This window comes from Sinohyriopsis cumingii, chromosome 18 (genome assembly GCF_028554795.1).
Source record: "Sinohyriopsis cumingii isolate HCF-2022 chromosome 18, ASM2855479v2, whole genome shotgun sequence".
Taxonomy (NCBI): domain Eukaryota; kingdom Metazoa; phylum Mollusca; class Bivalvia; order Unionida; family Unionidae; genus Sinohyriopsis; species Sinohyriopsis cumingii.
Genome location: NC_142978.1, coordinates 65642643 through 65658938, shown reverse-complemented (window position 1 = coordinate 65658938; position 16296 = coordinate 65642643). Strand labels below are relative to the sequence as shown.

General features: G+C 35.3%; 1 protein-coding gene across 2 annotated transcripts in view; it reads right to left on the bottom strand.

The window, feature by feature from the left end:
- LOC149776817 (heat shock 70 kDa protein 12A-like) overlaps positions 1 to 16296 on the bottom strand; it is a 49875-nt gene that overhangs the window by 6625 nt on the left and 26954 nt on the right. For both annotated transcript variants that reach the window (XM_089941527.1, XM_089941526.1), the window contains exons 3-4: positions 13359 to 13589; positions 392 to 536 (exon numbers count right to left, since the gene is read on the bottom strand). In XM_089941527.1, the coding sequence (XP_089797653.1) occupies positions 392 to 536; positions 13359 to 13589 (376 nt within the window). The remainder of the gene's footprint in view (positions 1 to 391; positions 537 to 13358; positions 13590 to 16296) is intronic.

Sequence of the window (16296 nt, the reverse complement as noted above, 5' to 3'; positions counted from 1 at the left end):
GATGTGTCGACAATTAGCACACTGTGACATCTTCCATGCATCAACACTTCATAGAATAACTGATACCAACCTCTGTGTTGGTCAGGTGGAACATATTGTGCACTCGGATAAGACTCGTTATATAACACCAAAAAATTATTCCTGTTTGATATTGGTACTCTCCTTACGGTGAAATGATTTTGAGAATAGTTTGAAGAAGAAAAAAAAAACAAGACAAGATTTTCATAGAGTACATTGCGATGAAAATTGTTTTGAAAGTTCTTGAAAACATGATACGTTTGCAATACGTCGAAATAGTCATAATTAATTATGTAACAACTACCTTCTTTTTTGACGTTGTTATTCTTTATGTATAAGTAAATACACACATACATTAGAAAATAAGCTTTACCCCCGAGGTCCACAACCATAAATTTGTCACTGGGAGATCCTAGATCATGCATTCCTCGCCGCTCTTGCTCCGGTAGGTATAAACAGTGTATAGCGGCAGCTTCCGGTTCCAGGGCCAGTAAAAGCTGATCGCCCAGTATACCTGCCTTCAAATGTAAAATAGCAATAATAATAATAATAACAATATTAATATGGCGCCCATCGCCTTGCCTGGATGCATCAGTCAATATACCATCACTACTAAGAAAACATCACCACAAATTGATGCTCTTGCGTAGCAGACGCATTTGCATTTCAACCTAGTAATTAATTTTCATTCAGTTATAGTCATTTCGGATTCCTACGACAGATATCAAGGTGTGTTTATATATATATATATATATATATATATATATATATATATATATATATATATATATATATATATAACGTGGCTACAACAAGTGACAATAATTCCTTACTTCCTGAGTTATTTTCAGAAAATGGTTTTTGCGACATAGGTCAGGTGGGGATCTATTTAAGGTTGTTTACTTATTCATTCATATCTTAACATCTGTCGAGTTGAATCAGTATTTTTGTTGTGGCTTAGTTGTATTCTGAAAAAACTTTAAGAGTATTTATTTGTTAACATTATTCATTGGAATTACAAAGTGCTCAATGATACTTTTGGTCCGTGATAGAATGTTTAGAACTATTTTGGATTATATTCACAAAAATATAAGTTCCTTTTAAATTTTCACTTTATATTCTAGGGAATTAAATTATTTGTTGAATTTTGCTAAACGTGTTGGTTTCTCTCTTTTCTGTTACTTAGATTAGGACCATATAGTCTTAACACGTTGAAAGACATTATAACCAAACAGGAAACAGGGATTACCCAACTAAAACAATATGGACTGAAATTAAAAGCATGCAAGTGAGAATTTCTTTGCATCAAGACCCAATACTTTAGTCATGGCATAGTGGCTGAAGGTATCGATCCTGACTCAGAGAAGACCTTTGAGAGAGGACAATGCCAAGTATATAGAAAGTCAAAAGGCTTGTAGGATTTGCAATATTTTCGAAGGTTCGTCAAGGACAATATCAAAGTTCTTCCACTGTACGACCTTCTACTTGGATGCGGTGCCAGAAAAGATTCCAGGCGGTGAGTTTCAGTGGTTCTTGGAGATTTATAGTAGGTGAATAGGATTCGATACTGTGATTGTAAAGCTCATGACACCCCCAAAATTGGACATGACTACTAACTACATCCTTCGATTTTTCTTGAATGTTTATGCTAGCATAAATGGAGTGCTTGCAGTGTTGTATCAGACGTAAAATGGAGTAATGTGTACAATATCACACGCTAGCAGAAACCCGAGAAAAGCTAGATTTTCAATTCATGCGTAAGAGTTCTTGCGTTAAAACTGGTCTTCCATGATTATTTGTACAGTGATATATTTGAGGTTAGAACAGATACAATCCGATCACCTATGTGCAAGGCTGGAAAGAAAATGATATGGATGGGTGGCTTCATTGGGAAATTATTAGCTGCATATTATTTAAAGAAGATGGAAATCAAACCCGATGCTAGTAGCTTGTCAAAAATGCATGAAGGCTACTTGTGGGGGAAAAGAATTAGAAAACAAAATCAAAACATACAAAAAACTACCGAACAAGTTCCATTGCATTAGGTTGACTAAATCGTACGGGAAGATGCATTCTTAAGTGACACTGAATATGTCGCTGCACAGATTACAGAGTGAGGTCTTATGGGAAGAATAAATGTCACCCACCTGGTGCAAAATTGAAGATACAAGTGTAGTTATGTGGAAGCTGAAATCACGAACAAATCTCAAAATAAGGAATTATGTCCTGCTCAAGTAAAGTCACTTGGAAGGGAAAGAAACGTTCTAGCTCGTTCTTCCTTTTCGTCTCTATGGGCCTGCCTTCACCTCGCTTCATATAGGTCATCAAGGTAGAGACAAAGCAAAATTTTACCAGGATGGGTAAAGACACTGATGAGAGGATAAATAAGATGAGAGAAGTGTATCAGGAAAAAATACTCTCTCAAATTGAATGAGTGAAGAAAAACAAAAATTAAAGGTAGCGAATTGACATAAACTTCAATCATCTCTTTGCAATATCCTGGAAAATTTATTAAAAAAAAAGAAAAAAAAGAAGGAAAAAAACAGGACTTAGCGCATGCTTATATCTACCAGACACGAAACAGCCGAGAGAGTGAACAGACCTTTGGCTGAAACGTAATTTTTTCAAAATAAAACTTCCTATGAAAATGAAAAATAACATAAAATAAGCGTAATAACGCTAAAGCAAAGCCTCTAACTTTGCCGAGAGTTTCTCTAATTGTGTTAGTTTGTTATTGTTACTTTATTTTTGTCGTTAGTGTTTCTCTAAATTTGTATGTGCTTTTACGTTTACCCATCAAACGTTTCATTGAGGCCGCACACTCTCTGCTGCTATAATTAAATCAATTTTATATAAACCAAATATTTTGTAAAGACCTACACGATATCTTGTTCTGGGATCGTGTACATTTATTGTTATAAATCCATGTGGAGTAGATTGTGCTTTTGAAAAGAAATTTTTGAACTTAATCATGTCCATATCCCCAATACATCAGGTCTGATCAATATTTTGCAGAGTATGTGTATCGACTCCATTCAACACAACTAAAATATTACAGTTATCTCTGATCACTTTAGGTATTTGTGTATATCGATGAGTAACATAGATAATTTATGTATTTTTATGTCTGCCTCGAGAAATTATTCTAGCTGGATTTGTTTGTTTATCTCACATTACATCATCATACACAACTAAATTATTCATAAATCCATCAATTTACCTACGGACGGTGCTTCATTAATATCTTAATAAAATTAATAATAGCATCGCCATCTTCATTTAATAACTTGGCATTTTCATTAAAATCTTTAAGTACATCGTAACATCTCTGATCATCTACTGACGGGGCCAATAAATATAACTGATCCCATTGGAGCCATCTCGTTATCAAATTAAGTAATAAATGTGTTTTACCGGACCCAGATGGATCTATCAATATCATTATGATGCAATGCGGTAATGCTGAAATATGTTTTACTGGCTCTTGTTTTCGTGTCGCTGAGAAATCAATGACATCCATGTTGTGGAAATATAATAAATAATATGAATTTATATTGCGTTCTATGTAAAGCATCCAGTCCCACCAGTGGATTAACAACAATAATAACAAAAAAATAAAAAGCGTAAACTTAGAGGTAAATGTGTAAAATGTGGTACAAGTAAATATAAATTTATTTCCCTTGACAAGTCAATGAAAATTGGTGGTGATATCGCTACTTCATTAGGAAAATTACCAGGAACTCCATGGGCTAAATACCCAGGAGAAAACACCTTCTTGGATATAATTATTGTGGTCCTGGAACCGGACTTGATATCCGACTTGACGAGCTAGATCAACCAAGACCTGGTGAATATCTAAATGAAGCTATTGATAAAGCATGTCATATTCATGATGTAGCTTATAAAAGTGAAGATTTAGAACAACGACATATCGCAAACGTAAAATTAATTCATGCATTAATTTCTATAAAATATCTTTCAGAGAATCATTAGCTAATTGGTTGGTATGATCTGCGATGTAAGGTAAATTATTATTCGGAGCCAGTAATTATTTAACCGATTATTAAAATAATGGAATCGATTTATTATAGTTCAAGAGGATATTGGAAGGGTAGAGCAGCGATTAGTAAACTAGCTGATGCATCAAATGTTACACGTTCTGTTGCTGCAAAATGGTTAGCACGACAGGCAATATGGCAAATTAACTACCACCACCTACAAAATTCAGCATGTAAATTTTGATATCAGCACCCTTAATGAAGTTCATCAAGCAGATATTTTGTTTTTGTCACATGATATTAAAATTGGAAGACGTCAATTAACATAAATATGCGTTATCTGTCGTTGAGGTTGCAAGTAGATAAAAGGAAGCGGAACCATTAACAGCTGCAACAGCAACTGAAGTTTCTTCTGCTTTTGAACAGATTTATCAACAAGGACCCTTACGATGGCCACAACTATTGCAGGTTGATCCTGGAAAAGAATTTCTTGGTGCAGTATCATCTCTGTTGAAAAAATATAACCTCAAAATCAGACGAGGACATACCGCAATTCATAGTAATCAGACAATTGTTGAACGATTTAATCGAACACTTGCTGAGCGGTTATTTGGAAATCAATATGCAGAGGAAATAATTCAGAAAGAATGAACTTACTCGAACAACTGCCATGAAACCCGTTAATGCAATTACAAAAAACACATACCAATACAACAACATGAATTTTCAAAACAACCAGTATTAGATAATGTCACTGTTAGATATTTATATGAACCCGGTGAACTTGAAGGTGGTAAAAAAATAGCGACTGATCCTGTTTGGAGTATTACAACACAAAAAAATATCTAGCGTGGTAAGATCTACAGGTAGGCCTGCAATCTACAGAATAGATACAACTGCTCCTCAACGTGGATTCGTACGCGAGCAATTACAAGTAATTCTTGAAGATCCGTAATTACCACCGCACTCACTTTTGTAAACTAGCACTTCGACGTCGATTACATTCAAGACAGGTCAGCATTACATTTTCGCGTGTATGACCAATATTACTATCAATTCTATCTACGGTAAATTGTCTTGGATTATTATTTGAATACTGCCACAACATTACTGTGTTGTAACTCGCATAATGATTATTTTGCTGTTGTTTCAATGTAATGATAAATTCAGCATCAAGATCAAAGTCGGGCTTATTTTTTTGCTACACTGTTTATAACAATTTTTTTTTCTTTACTATATCATTGTCAATAACATCGCTATTGCCAGTAGTTTCTGTAAAGTCTATGACAACTCTCCGCAGCTGAGCTATTTTTCTAACTCGAGAAGCTGTGAGATAATCTAAGTTTGACCATTCTATACGATCATCGACGACCCAAACATTTGAATCAAAGATAGTTAATCCTTTTGATGAATGAATTGTCATTGTGTATCCTAGCGTCCGTGGAGATTTTTACATGGTAAACGCGTTCTCAGCAACATTGACAGAAACAAAGAAAATATTATTTAATACAAGATTTTGTTTTTCTGATGATCCTGGTATAGCAAGGTCGATATTCTGCCGTCGCGTATCAACCGGTCGATAACACAATGGTACGGGTAGATTCGAAAAATGTAACATAAATAATTGTTGTTGAAGTTTATCGCGAACTATCTTTTTACTTGCAACTATTAAATCACTTGGTTTCAATAAATTCCAGAAGTTTTTAATAGGAGTTTCTGAAATTATTTCTCGCATTATTTAACATTGAATTTTATTTGGTTGTAGTCTGATTAATTTCTTAAATTCTCGTAATTCTGCATCGAGTGCTCTATGATCATCAGGTATTTTTTCATACTCTTCAAAATTCTTTTGCCATTCATGTGGAGACTCTCCAACAAAATACGGTGGTTGTGCATGATCGCCACATACTATTACAGCAGTATTTTTTGTCATGAAATATTTTTAACATTTCTAATGAAATGGTGCATATTTCATTCCAAACAATTATCCCTGGAATATATTTCTCTGCCATTGAAACACTTTATGATAAGTACATGATTTTATATTTCTTTCTCTCATTTCTCTTTCTAGTATGTGTGTAGGTGCACCATCTGTGTTAAATTCATTCTTGGCGTCATTATTAGTATTAATCAAACTTTTATTTGTCGGATCAACCAGAGCTCGCATCGGTAAGTCATTGGATATTCTGTCAAGAATCAATTTATATTCAGAAGGCTTAATTACAATCTCTGTCAATTCGTTCATATTATAATTAAGAGAAGTATATATTTAAATTGATATATTATACAATAATTTATACAATAGTTCAAACAAAGAACAAATGCAGATGGCTTATTATAGGTTCTGTAACTTCTTGTGATAAAGCTTGTGTAAACGAATTCGGCGGATATCTTTTATAAAGTGTACGGAGAGGGAGTTTAGCACCTAAACCGTATTTGAAGTGTGGTGTTGGAGTCAGAGGAAACACGTAGTTGTGTGTGTGCAATGTAGCGGTAAAAATTACAGAGAGATCAAAAGATATGACACAAAAATAACAACGACAACAATGATAACGTCATATGAAATGCTGAAGACTGTCTGGTTAAATTTCAAAACAATAATTTAGACAAATAATCATTTAAACAAATGACATTATATCTAACTGGAGCAAAAATAATTTGTTGGACATCCTGCCGTCAAAGGTTATGAAGTCTCCCGTGACGGTGTAACCAGAACTTGTCGACTTAAAAGACCAGTCGGTTCTGTCACTAATACTGGTTATATCATGTTTAGTGTTGGGAAGAAAAATTACCTTTTTCATAAATTTGTATACGAATGTGTCTGGGGGGTAATCGAATACGGTCTTGTGACCGATCATATTGATGGAGAAAAACTCAATAACACTTTTGACAATTTATGAGCTATCACACAGAGCCAAAACTGTAGAACTGGTAATACTGGTAGATGTTGAACAATTGGGAAGAAAAACACCGGTTAAATTTATGAATACATATACTGGTGAACAAATGATATTTCAGTCAATTAACGCAGCTGGGAAATATTTCGATATTTACAAGTCTTCAATACAGTCTGTCGCAAATATATCACTAGATATGCTTTCTCTAGGAAATATAAACAAAAGGTGACGTTTCATTATTGTCGAAATAAGATAACTCTGTCGATTCCCGGTAGAGAGAGAGAGAGAGAGAGAGAGAGAGAGAGAGAGAGAGCGTGTGTGTGATTTAGATTTTTAACGTAGCTTTAACAATTTTTCAGTCATATTGCTACGATGTCTGCAGTGTGAAAGTTTATAGTGATGTCTAGCACTGGGGCATCATGCCTCAGACATGCAGCATGATGTCCCACCCAGTCACATTATCCTGAAACTAGGCCGACCAGTCCGAACATTTACCTCTTAATGCTGAGCGCCAAGCGAGGCATCTGTTAGTACCATTTTTGTAAGTCTTTGGTATGACTCGGCCGAGAATCGAACACTCAATCTTCCGCTTTCGAGGTGGACGCTCTAACCTATAGGTCACCCGAACGGTCTTCCGGTAGAGTAATTAAGTAGGGTTGTTATTAATATTATATTACTATTCATTTAATTTAATTATTTTGTTATTATACTCATTGTTATAATAATTATTGCTAAAATAGTTATTTTATCAACCCGAGGTCGCTATCATCGTCAGTCATAACATATGCGAGGTATTTTTGTGTTGATAAAATATCATGATACAACAGTTATTTTATCTGAATCTTCCACTGTTGATGGGAGAGAATTATGTCAAGCTAAAACTCTCTCCGTTAGAGTAATTCAATAGTTGCCTCCCTTGTTGTTATGTTACTGATGTCAAGAAGGGATATAACTCTGTAGCATATCTTTTTCTGGTAAAGCTTAATTATTTCTTTATCATTTTAATTAATTAATAACCATCTATGTGATAATTATTATCAGTGGAGTAACATAATCTTATAATAGTTCAAAAGTAGTAGAAGTGTATTTGTACTTCCTAACTTAAGGCAGAAAACAGGTCACAGATGCCGTGACATGTGCAATACAGATCAGTTATTTCTAGGTGTTTCTGTTATACGGCAATATTTTAAATCTGTCTTTGTCAAAGGCTGAAATAAATACAATATACGATTATTTTAATACAATGTGGAAAATGAATCCACGCCTTGGCTATTTCGAGGAAAATCCAGCATAGTTAACTTTATAATAATTTCTGAAACATATACCAGGAAGATTAAAACATAGTGCAGTGGTAGTGAGGCTGATTCTCATACCTGAGGGTCGGCGTTCGAGTCTCGTGACTGACAACTGTCGATGGTGGCGATATTTAGTAATTTTTCATTTAAAAAATATTTCACTCCACCCCAAACCAGAACTTCAACAGAAAAAAAAACAGACAAAAATATAAACTGTCCCCACTATGTCACCACGTGGTGGGTGCACTTCTGCTCCCGGAGTTGATTATTGGTGTGTGTGTTTGCAAAAATCTGTTGAATGTTGAGAAGGGCCCCGTTTAGTTTTTGTGCCGTCCATAGAATTAAGTTAATTAAGTTAATGATTTGCCGTCCAAAGAATAAAGATTGTATACAGTGATGTGAATAGCTTAGTACAATGCTGTATATAGATATAATGAATTAAGTAAGTGTTGATGATATTATTCCTGCAATTAAAAATGTTAAAAAGACGGCATAAGCATTCAACTTGATCCAGAAAAAATTATGCCTTATTTTGAATCATTGCAGAAACAAAAGTTTGAAGATAGATAGATTTATAAAACTCATCCAACAGGCTATGTTCTAATCTTTGGCTACAGTGAAAGATACAAAAGTTAAAAAATTCCTATCCCTCTCAAGCGTGATCGAAAACATTAGATCAGAACATGTTCACGTGTACGAAACGAAGAAAATTATTAACATGCGTGTAAGACAATTAAGAAACATTATGTCAGATCGTGAAAATGAAAGTGAAAGCGAGAGTGCTGTCAGTGACTGTAGCAACACCGTCACTTTTGAAATTAGTAACGAAAGGGAAAATTGTAAATAGGATTTTGAAAGTATTGACAACGTCACTGATGAAAATGAAAGTTACGGCAATGTCGTGGTTAATTATCCTCTGACTTTTACTCTACCTGAGAAATATTAAAATTTCTGTAATAATATATTTATTTGTTTATGAAATTATTATTATACAATTTGTTTTCGAAAATTTGAATATACCCATGAAATCGTTAAGATTTTACGTAGATATTTATATTCAAAGTTTCATTTCTTAAATGGTCAGTAAGTTTGACATGTGTCCTTTATAACAGCGGATGATGACAACGCAGGTAAACAGGATTAATAGGCTCTTGTATAATCAAATATCCAGGAGGTACTTGAGGTGTAAATGTATATAAAATATACCCCTGCTGACCTAGACTAGATTTTTTAAGATCTATTTCATAACTGTCATCAATTGCATCATATACAAGATTAACTGCGATCATTGAAGTTATATTTACAATTCCTGGTGAAATATGCCTGCCACCACCGTATGGATCATTGTTATGTTTGAGAAGAGATGCTAGCGGAGATGTTTTTCTCTATGACTCGACGATTTGCGATAAGTATTCATTGATAATATCATTAGGTGATATTATTAGTTCGTCGACGTTGAATTCTGGTAATACAAATTTTAATAAAGCAGCTACAGCTGAGGATGCTTGTTTTACTTCCTTTTTCTTTAAAAATACTAGCATGTATTACCTCAACAATAGCTCGATCAGCGTATTAAGGTCTGATACAATTTGATTTAAATTTTGTATCGTTTTAATGATTGTCTTTATTTCGATCGTTATTAGGATACAATTTTTAAATAATTGCTCTAATGTCGTGGACAAAGTTATATGTTCAGTTTAAATTTTATAAGCCAGTGATCTGAAATTTCTTTCATAAACAATACTATAGGACGTTTTACGATCATAATTGATTATTGATATTGATGTTTGAAAGAAAATTTTTACCATCATGAAGAATGTAACTATCCGTGCCATTGCAATTAAAAATATTTCAATATTTTGGAACGTTTATAAATTTTTTCTCATCTGTTGTAAAATCAGAAAGTTTTGGTTCTGGCGGTCCTTTATACTCTCTTACTATATCAGGCCATCCTAACGCACGCGGATCGATGATTGATCAATTTCTACAACATAATCTAGAGAGTTTATTTCTATCGCAGCTGATAAAGCTGGTTCGTGAACTGTTATAGACATTTTGGATTCCTCTTCTCACTGGCCATTGACTGGATCATGCGCCGCACCACAGAGGGCAGGAGGCAAGGAATACACTGGACGCTGACCTCAATGCTTGATGATCTGGATTATGCCGACGACATCGGGTTGCTGGCAAGCAGACACCAGGATATCCAACAGAAGACACAACAGTTGGTACAGACAGCAAGCACCATAGGTCTTCGAGTCAACATAGGGAAGACACAAGTCTTGAGGAAGAACACTAGAGTGGGCGACCCAATCACCATCAACGACCAGCCTCTGCAAGAAGTATACGAATTCTCGTACCTGGGCAGCAAGGTCGTCACGGATGGAGATTGCACAAGGGAAGTCACCACAAGAATCAGCAAGGCCAACCAGGCCTTCGCAATGCTGAAGCCCATCTGGAGGACAACAAACCTCAGCGCCCACATGAAGAACCGTATCTTCAAGAGCAACGTGCTGAGCGTCCTTTTGTACGGGTAAGAGTGTTGGAAGACCACTGCTGACATAGAACGCAAGCTCGAAGTCATCCAGACCAAGTGCCTGCGACGGATCATGAGGACCTTCTGGCCAAACAAGATCTCGAACGAGGAACTCCGGCACAGAGTGGGCGCAAGCACCATCAGATGAGACCATTGCAACTCGTCGATGGAGATGGCTCGGTCACGTCTGCAGAATGCCCACTGACTCACTACCAAGGGTGGCACTGAGATGGACTCCACAGGGGAAAAGGAACCGTGGCAGACCCAAAAAGACCTGGCGCCAAACCGTGAAGCGAGAACTCAAGACCAGAGGCCTCACCCTGCAGACCGCCCCCATAACAGCAGCCGACAGACCAAAATGGTGCTCCCTTGCTGTCGCCTCAAGCGCCAGACGGCGCCGAGTGGACTGATTGATTGATTGATTGTTGTTCTTGTTGTTGTTGTGGGGTTTAACGCCATTTTACAGCACACGATAGGCTATACATGGCGGCCAGTATTAATGTGGATGAAGAACTAGGGGAAAACCCACGGAAAGAACCACCGACCCACGAGAAGCTACTATTTAACGAAATATGTCAAAAAATTGTTCCAAAACAAAAATGTAATCAAGCACAGTCTATTAATGAGGACAACTCGATGGTTTTCAATCAGAAATCCTCTCTCCAAATCAAATTCGTATTTGGTGTGATACAGTGCAAAATGGGGATCGCCAGAAAATGGCGGGGAACTCGGACAGTGTTACAGAGCACAAAGTAAGACTATACAATGCTAAAACAATAATGATATTTTTATCGAATTATTTGTAAAAATCAAGTACAGTTTAGTTTTATATAAGATGAAATCTGAAACGCGACAGTGAGGAATGTTTTGATAATAGGAAATCAACTAAAATCGATGGATAGCTTTGATGAATGCGTTTGATAATGTGTAACGTCACGTGATATCATATCTTAAATGTGTGTATGCAATTGAGACTTTTGAAATATTTCGGGGTGGAGGGCAGTCGATGGCTGAGTGGTAGGCGATTGTGTTACAAGTATCTACCTATTTAATGGTGATGCGTTTCATATGCCCTTTATGGTTTATCATAAACAAGCAGGAAGAAGACTTAAACACTGTATGCAGGATGATGTGTATGTCAGTGATGATCAAGAAGATAACTAGAGCAACAAATGACGATGACACACTAACGCTGATGACGGTAATAAATGCAGGAAATAGTATAGAGTATAGCATTTCTCAATGTTGAAGTGCACGGGAAGTTACTGGGGATAGCTACTCATGATCTAGTCGAATATGATCTCCCCCTGGACGTCGGCAATTTCATAAAGATGATAATTTATATATGTATTTCTACTTGGACATACAATTTAATTGAGACATTGAATTGAGACATTGAATTTTTGTTACAAGCAACTGCAAGGACATTCTTGTGGTAAAAAGCACCAGTCAAGATTAATCAATTACTACATTGACAGTTTTTGGACTGAAGGTTGTCTTTATATGAAGAAAATGCAAGATAAAAATAAAGCGACAAAATTAAATCTAAAAAAGCATCTTGATGTTCCTGTAAGAAAACCTGAAAGCATCAAAGATTATGTGAATGCGCAAGCAGTAAGTAACCAACTCAGGTCTGTTCTTTGTTAATGTCCTCATATGAACATCACTTCTTCCTCATCGAAATAACTACATAGTATCATCATCATCATCAGCATCTAATAATAATAATAATAATAATAATAATAATTGTTTGATTTAGGGAAGCCGGTGTTGGAGAGATAGTCCCCAGCCCGAATGATTAGCCATTTGTTATGGGCAGACGTCTCAGAGTGCAGAGTTGATGAGATTCATGGTGGCGTGGTTTAATTTCGTAGCGAGTTCAGGCCAGAGCCGCATAAGTGTGGATTGGTTGTGTGACTCCAGGTACAATATTTGTGATGGGGACTGGTAAATTGTAGAACGGAATAACTGAGAAAGGACTGTTCCGTTATCTTGAGACGCCTTTTATTGTTGTTATGATGGTAAAAATGGTGTAAAGTGACACGCGAAATGAGGCTTAAAATCATAATTTGACTGAACTAGGGTAGTGTAGGGAAATAGTTCCATGTATTTGGTGTTGAATTACGTGGCGCTATGTTGCGGTAATATAATAAGGAGAAACCATACCGTTGTAAAGCTGGCAGACAATTGTGAAGTTGTGATATAAATGTTGTGTTATTTAAGGTCATGTAATGATTCGAGAAAAATTATTTTTTATTCTGGGATTTCCAGTTTACAACACTAGCTGTGGAGAAGTCCTTTGAAATCGGGGGAAAACAAGTAACTTATAGCGGGATTCACGCTAGGTTTTAATTCGTTCGGTAAAGAGACCCCTTTGGCTAATTACATTATTATTATTATTATTATTATTATTATTCCATCATCTACACAAACTATGGTAGCAGAGCACACAGTAATATAATAACAACAATAACATTATCAGCAACAACCCAAACAGTAATAAAAGCTTCCACATGCTTGAAAGGAAAGTACAGATGTGAATGAGTATGCAATCGTTTCTACCCTGGTTTGGGTTGTTCTTTGATTTTACATTTTGTGTATGAGCAATAATTACCATTTCTGCAGCTTTTCTCATAATGTTTTTCGCCCTTTCGTTCCATATTGCGGGAACAGTAATCACCCAGCGAATCTTCCTCTTCTCAACCGTCAGATTCCTTTGCCTGCAGAATCTCTCCAAACAGTCATTCTTCAGTCCATATATGAATTTGGACATGACTTCTAGGATGGTTTTTTTCCTGCCAAAAGCATCCTCTACTTGTGGTAGGTCATTTTCCACCGAGAAGCTCTAAAGAGAAAGGAACCATTGTCTTTATAATAAACACTGTCTTAATATGGACAGAAACAGTCTTCTAAAAAAGTTAGCCATAGCAACGTAGCGAAATTCATAACCAAAATGGTTTTAGGACAAAAGTGTCATAACTACTCAATATGTTTCCTAACACCAAATGGTATTAAAAAAAAAACAGCACCCCCCCCCCACATATGCATAGAGTAATGAAAAACATCACGAACATCACAGTTAATCCATCATTATTTTCTTTCTTAATTGTCACGAAAGCTTAGAAAATTGTCCACTGACAATATAATTATATGAAACGTCTCACACATACTGTAATACTATGTTTTGATGTCGTGTTATCAGATTTTGATAAAAGCAAAATGGCATATATTCCTCCTTGTGACATGTGTATACAACATTTTGAAGTTCTTTTTGAGATTGTACATTCTTGTACACAGTAAACCGATGCTGTACTACTTTAATGAATTGCTCTCATCCAAGCCCACTAAAGTATACAAAAATATGATGTTAAGTATATTTACATATGTATCTCCGAACTGCATTTCTACTACGTAATGATAATTCGTGTATTCGTGTTTCTTGTAGCAACTAATAAAAATATAACTTTTGTATAAAACAAAAATATAGTTTAGTTGCACACTACCTAGTAAATGCATCCTTCAATTTCCGAAAAATTGATGAATCTTGAATAGTTAATTGTACAAATTAATTACGCAAAACGTCTTAAATAAAAAGCACCCACCATAATCAAGTTATATAAATAACATGCAATGTAAATTTATGTGTCATTAAGAATGGAATTCAACCCACATCTATAAATACAAAAGTGTGTGCTTATTTAGCATCTTAAAATTTTCCTCATTTCATATTGCAAATATTTCCGTATTACCTCTTGCGTATACACTGTCCTTACTTATGAAGGAAAAACCTGAATACAATCAATCGCAAAATATTCTTGAAACATATACCAGTTCTAACATTTCGCAGAAGCTTGAAGCAAAAGAACAGTGTAACGACTCCATGGTCTTAAACTACGTAACAGAAAAAAGCAAAACCATAAGGTCTAGTAAAATTCAACAAATAATTTATTTCCCTAGAATACAAAGTGAAAATTTAAAGGAACCAGAGAGTTCCAAATGAACTGCAGTACTGAATGTTCTGAAGTATCAATAGTCTAGAATGTGCCAATGTGCTAACAGTCTTGTTGTATCACAATGACATAATCCAGAAAGTCTTGAATGACTTGATTCGTCCAAATAACAATGAGTACTTTTTAATTCCAATGAATAATTCAAATAAATAAATTCTCTCAAATTATAACTGAACACAACCAGCATTAATTCCAAAAAGAATGATGCTAAGAAAGGAATGAATAATTTTGATGATCACAGCGTTTATACAAAAAGCTAAAAACAATAGGATAACCAGGATACGGGGCATTTTCCCATAAAATTCGTAAACTGGGTCGCTTCCAGAACATTCTAAATTTCTACAAATTAGACCTTTGACATAACATCAGTAAACACCTTATATATAACTTACAAACAAGACCAGTTACACTTTCTATAACCTTCTAAAATCAAAAGGCTATGTCAATATGTTTACATTTTCTTAACTTACGATCTAGTGTACAATCATTGATAAACGTTAGGCATGTAATATGTTACATACAAATGAACCTTACAACCTACAATCATGGACAAACGTTAAATACACAATATAGATATACATAACACAAGGGATAAAGTTCCTCGCTCATTTCGAGCTTGACAATTCTGGAATTATTGTGTAAAATAGTTCAAGATGAAACGCTACCATCAAATTAAGATATCTAACCATCGAAGATAACGTTAAGGTATGAATATTAGCTACACCATAATAACGTGGGATATGAATCAATATCCGGAATAAATAAAAAAAAAACACGTTTGAGCAGAAAAGTCTGTAGACGGCGTTAAAGGTCAAGAAATTGCTGCTAAGTAATTAATAAAAGCAATCATATCAAGAATGAAACAAATTACAGATGCTACGTTACAAGACACAAATCGTAGTTGTAGGCCCCCCCACCCCCCCCAAAAAAAAATGCATGTAAGTATTAGCGTTTAATTGCAATCAGTATATTAGTGGCCAAATGGTGCCAACTAAAAGCAATGTTCCAGCAATGTAACTGTCACAGAATTAGGCAAAATTAAAAAAAAACAAACTTGGTTTTGCCTAAAACTATTTGACTATTTTTCGTTGTACATGCGTACAACGTTATTTAGGGTGAATAAGTGTTTTTCCAGGTAAGCAACTGTACTAAAATGTATCTCGCCGGAAATTACTTGCGACGAGGCACATTAAAAGTATGATATGCATGGGTATCTTACCCTGACTATTACTCACTCTCCAATGGATTTAAGGAAGATCAATTTCTAACCGACACACTGGTCTTTTTGGATCTCGTCAAGGAGTGTACGCTCTCCATTGTGTTCTCCAGCCATAGGGGTAAGTGTAAAATTTATATTTCATTTGATATGCGAAGCTTATTCAGTTTGTAGTGTCATATCGTGCAGTGATGCATTTATTACAACGCAGATTTGAAACGTTGTGACTTTGCATTACAAGTTGCTTTTAGAGTGTAATGTATTAGCATATATCTAGAGATTTTTCAGAACCCATTATTATGACCAGTTTGGTTTTATTGTAGCTG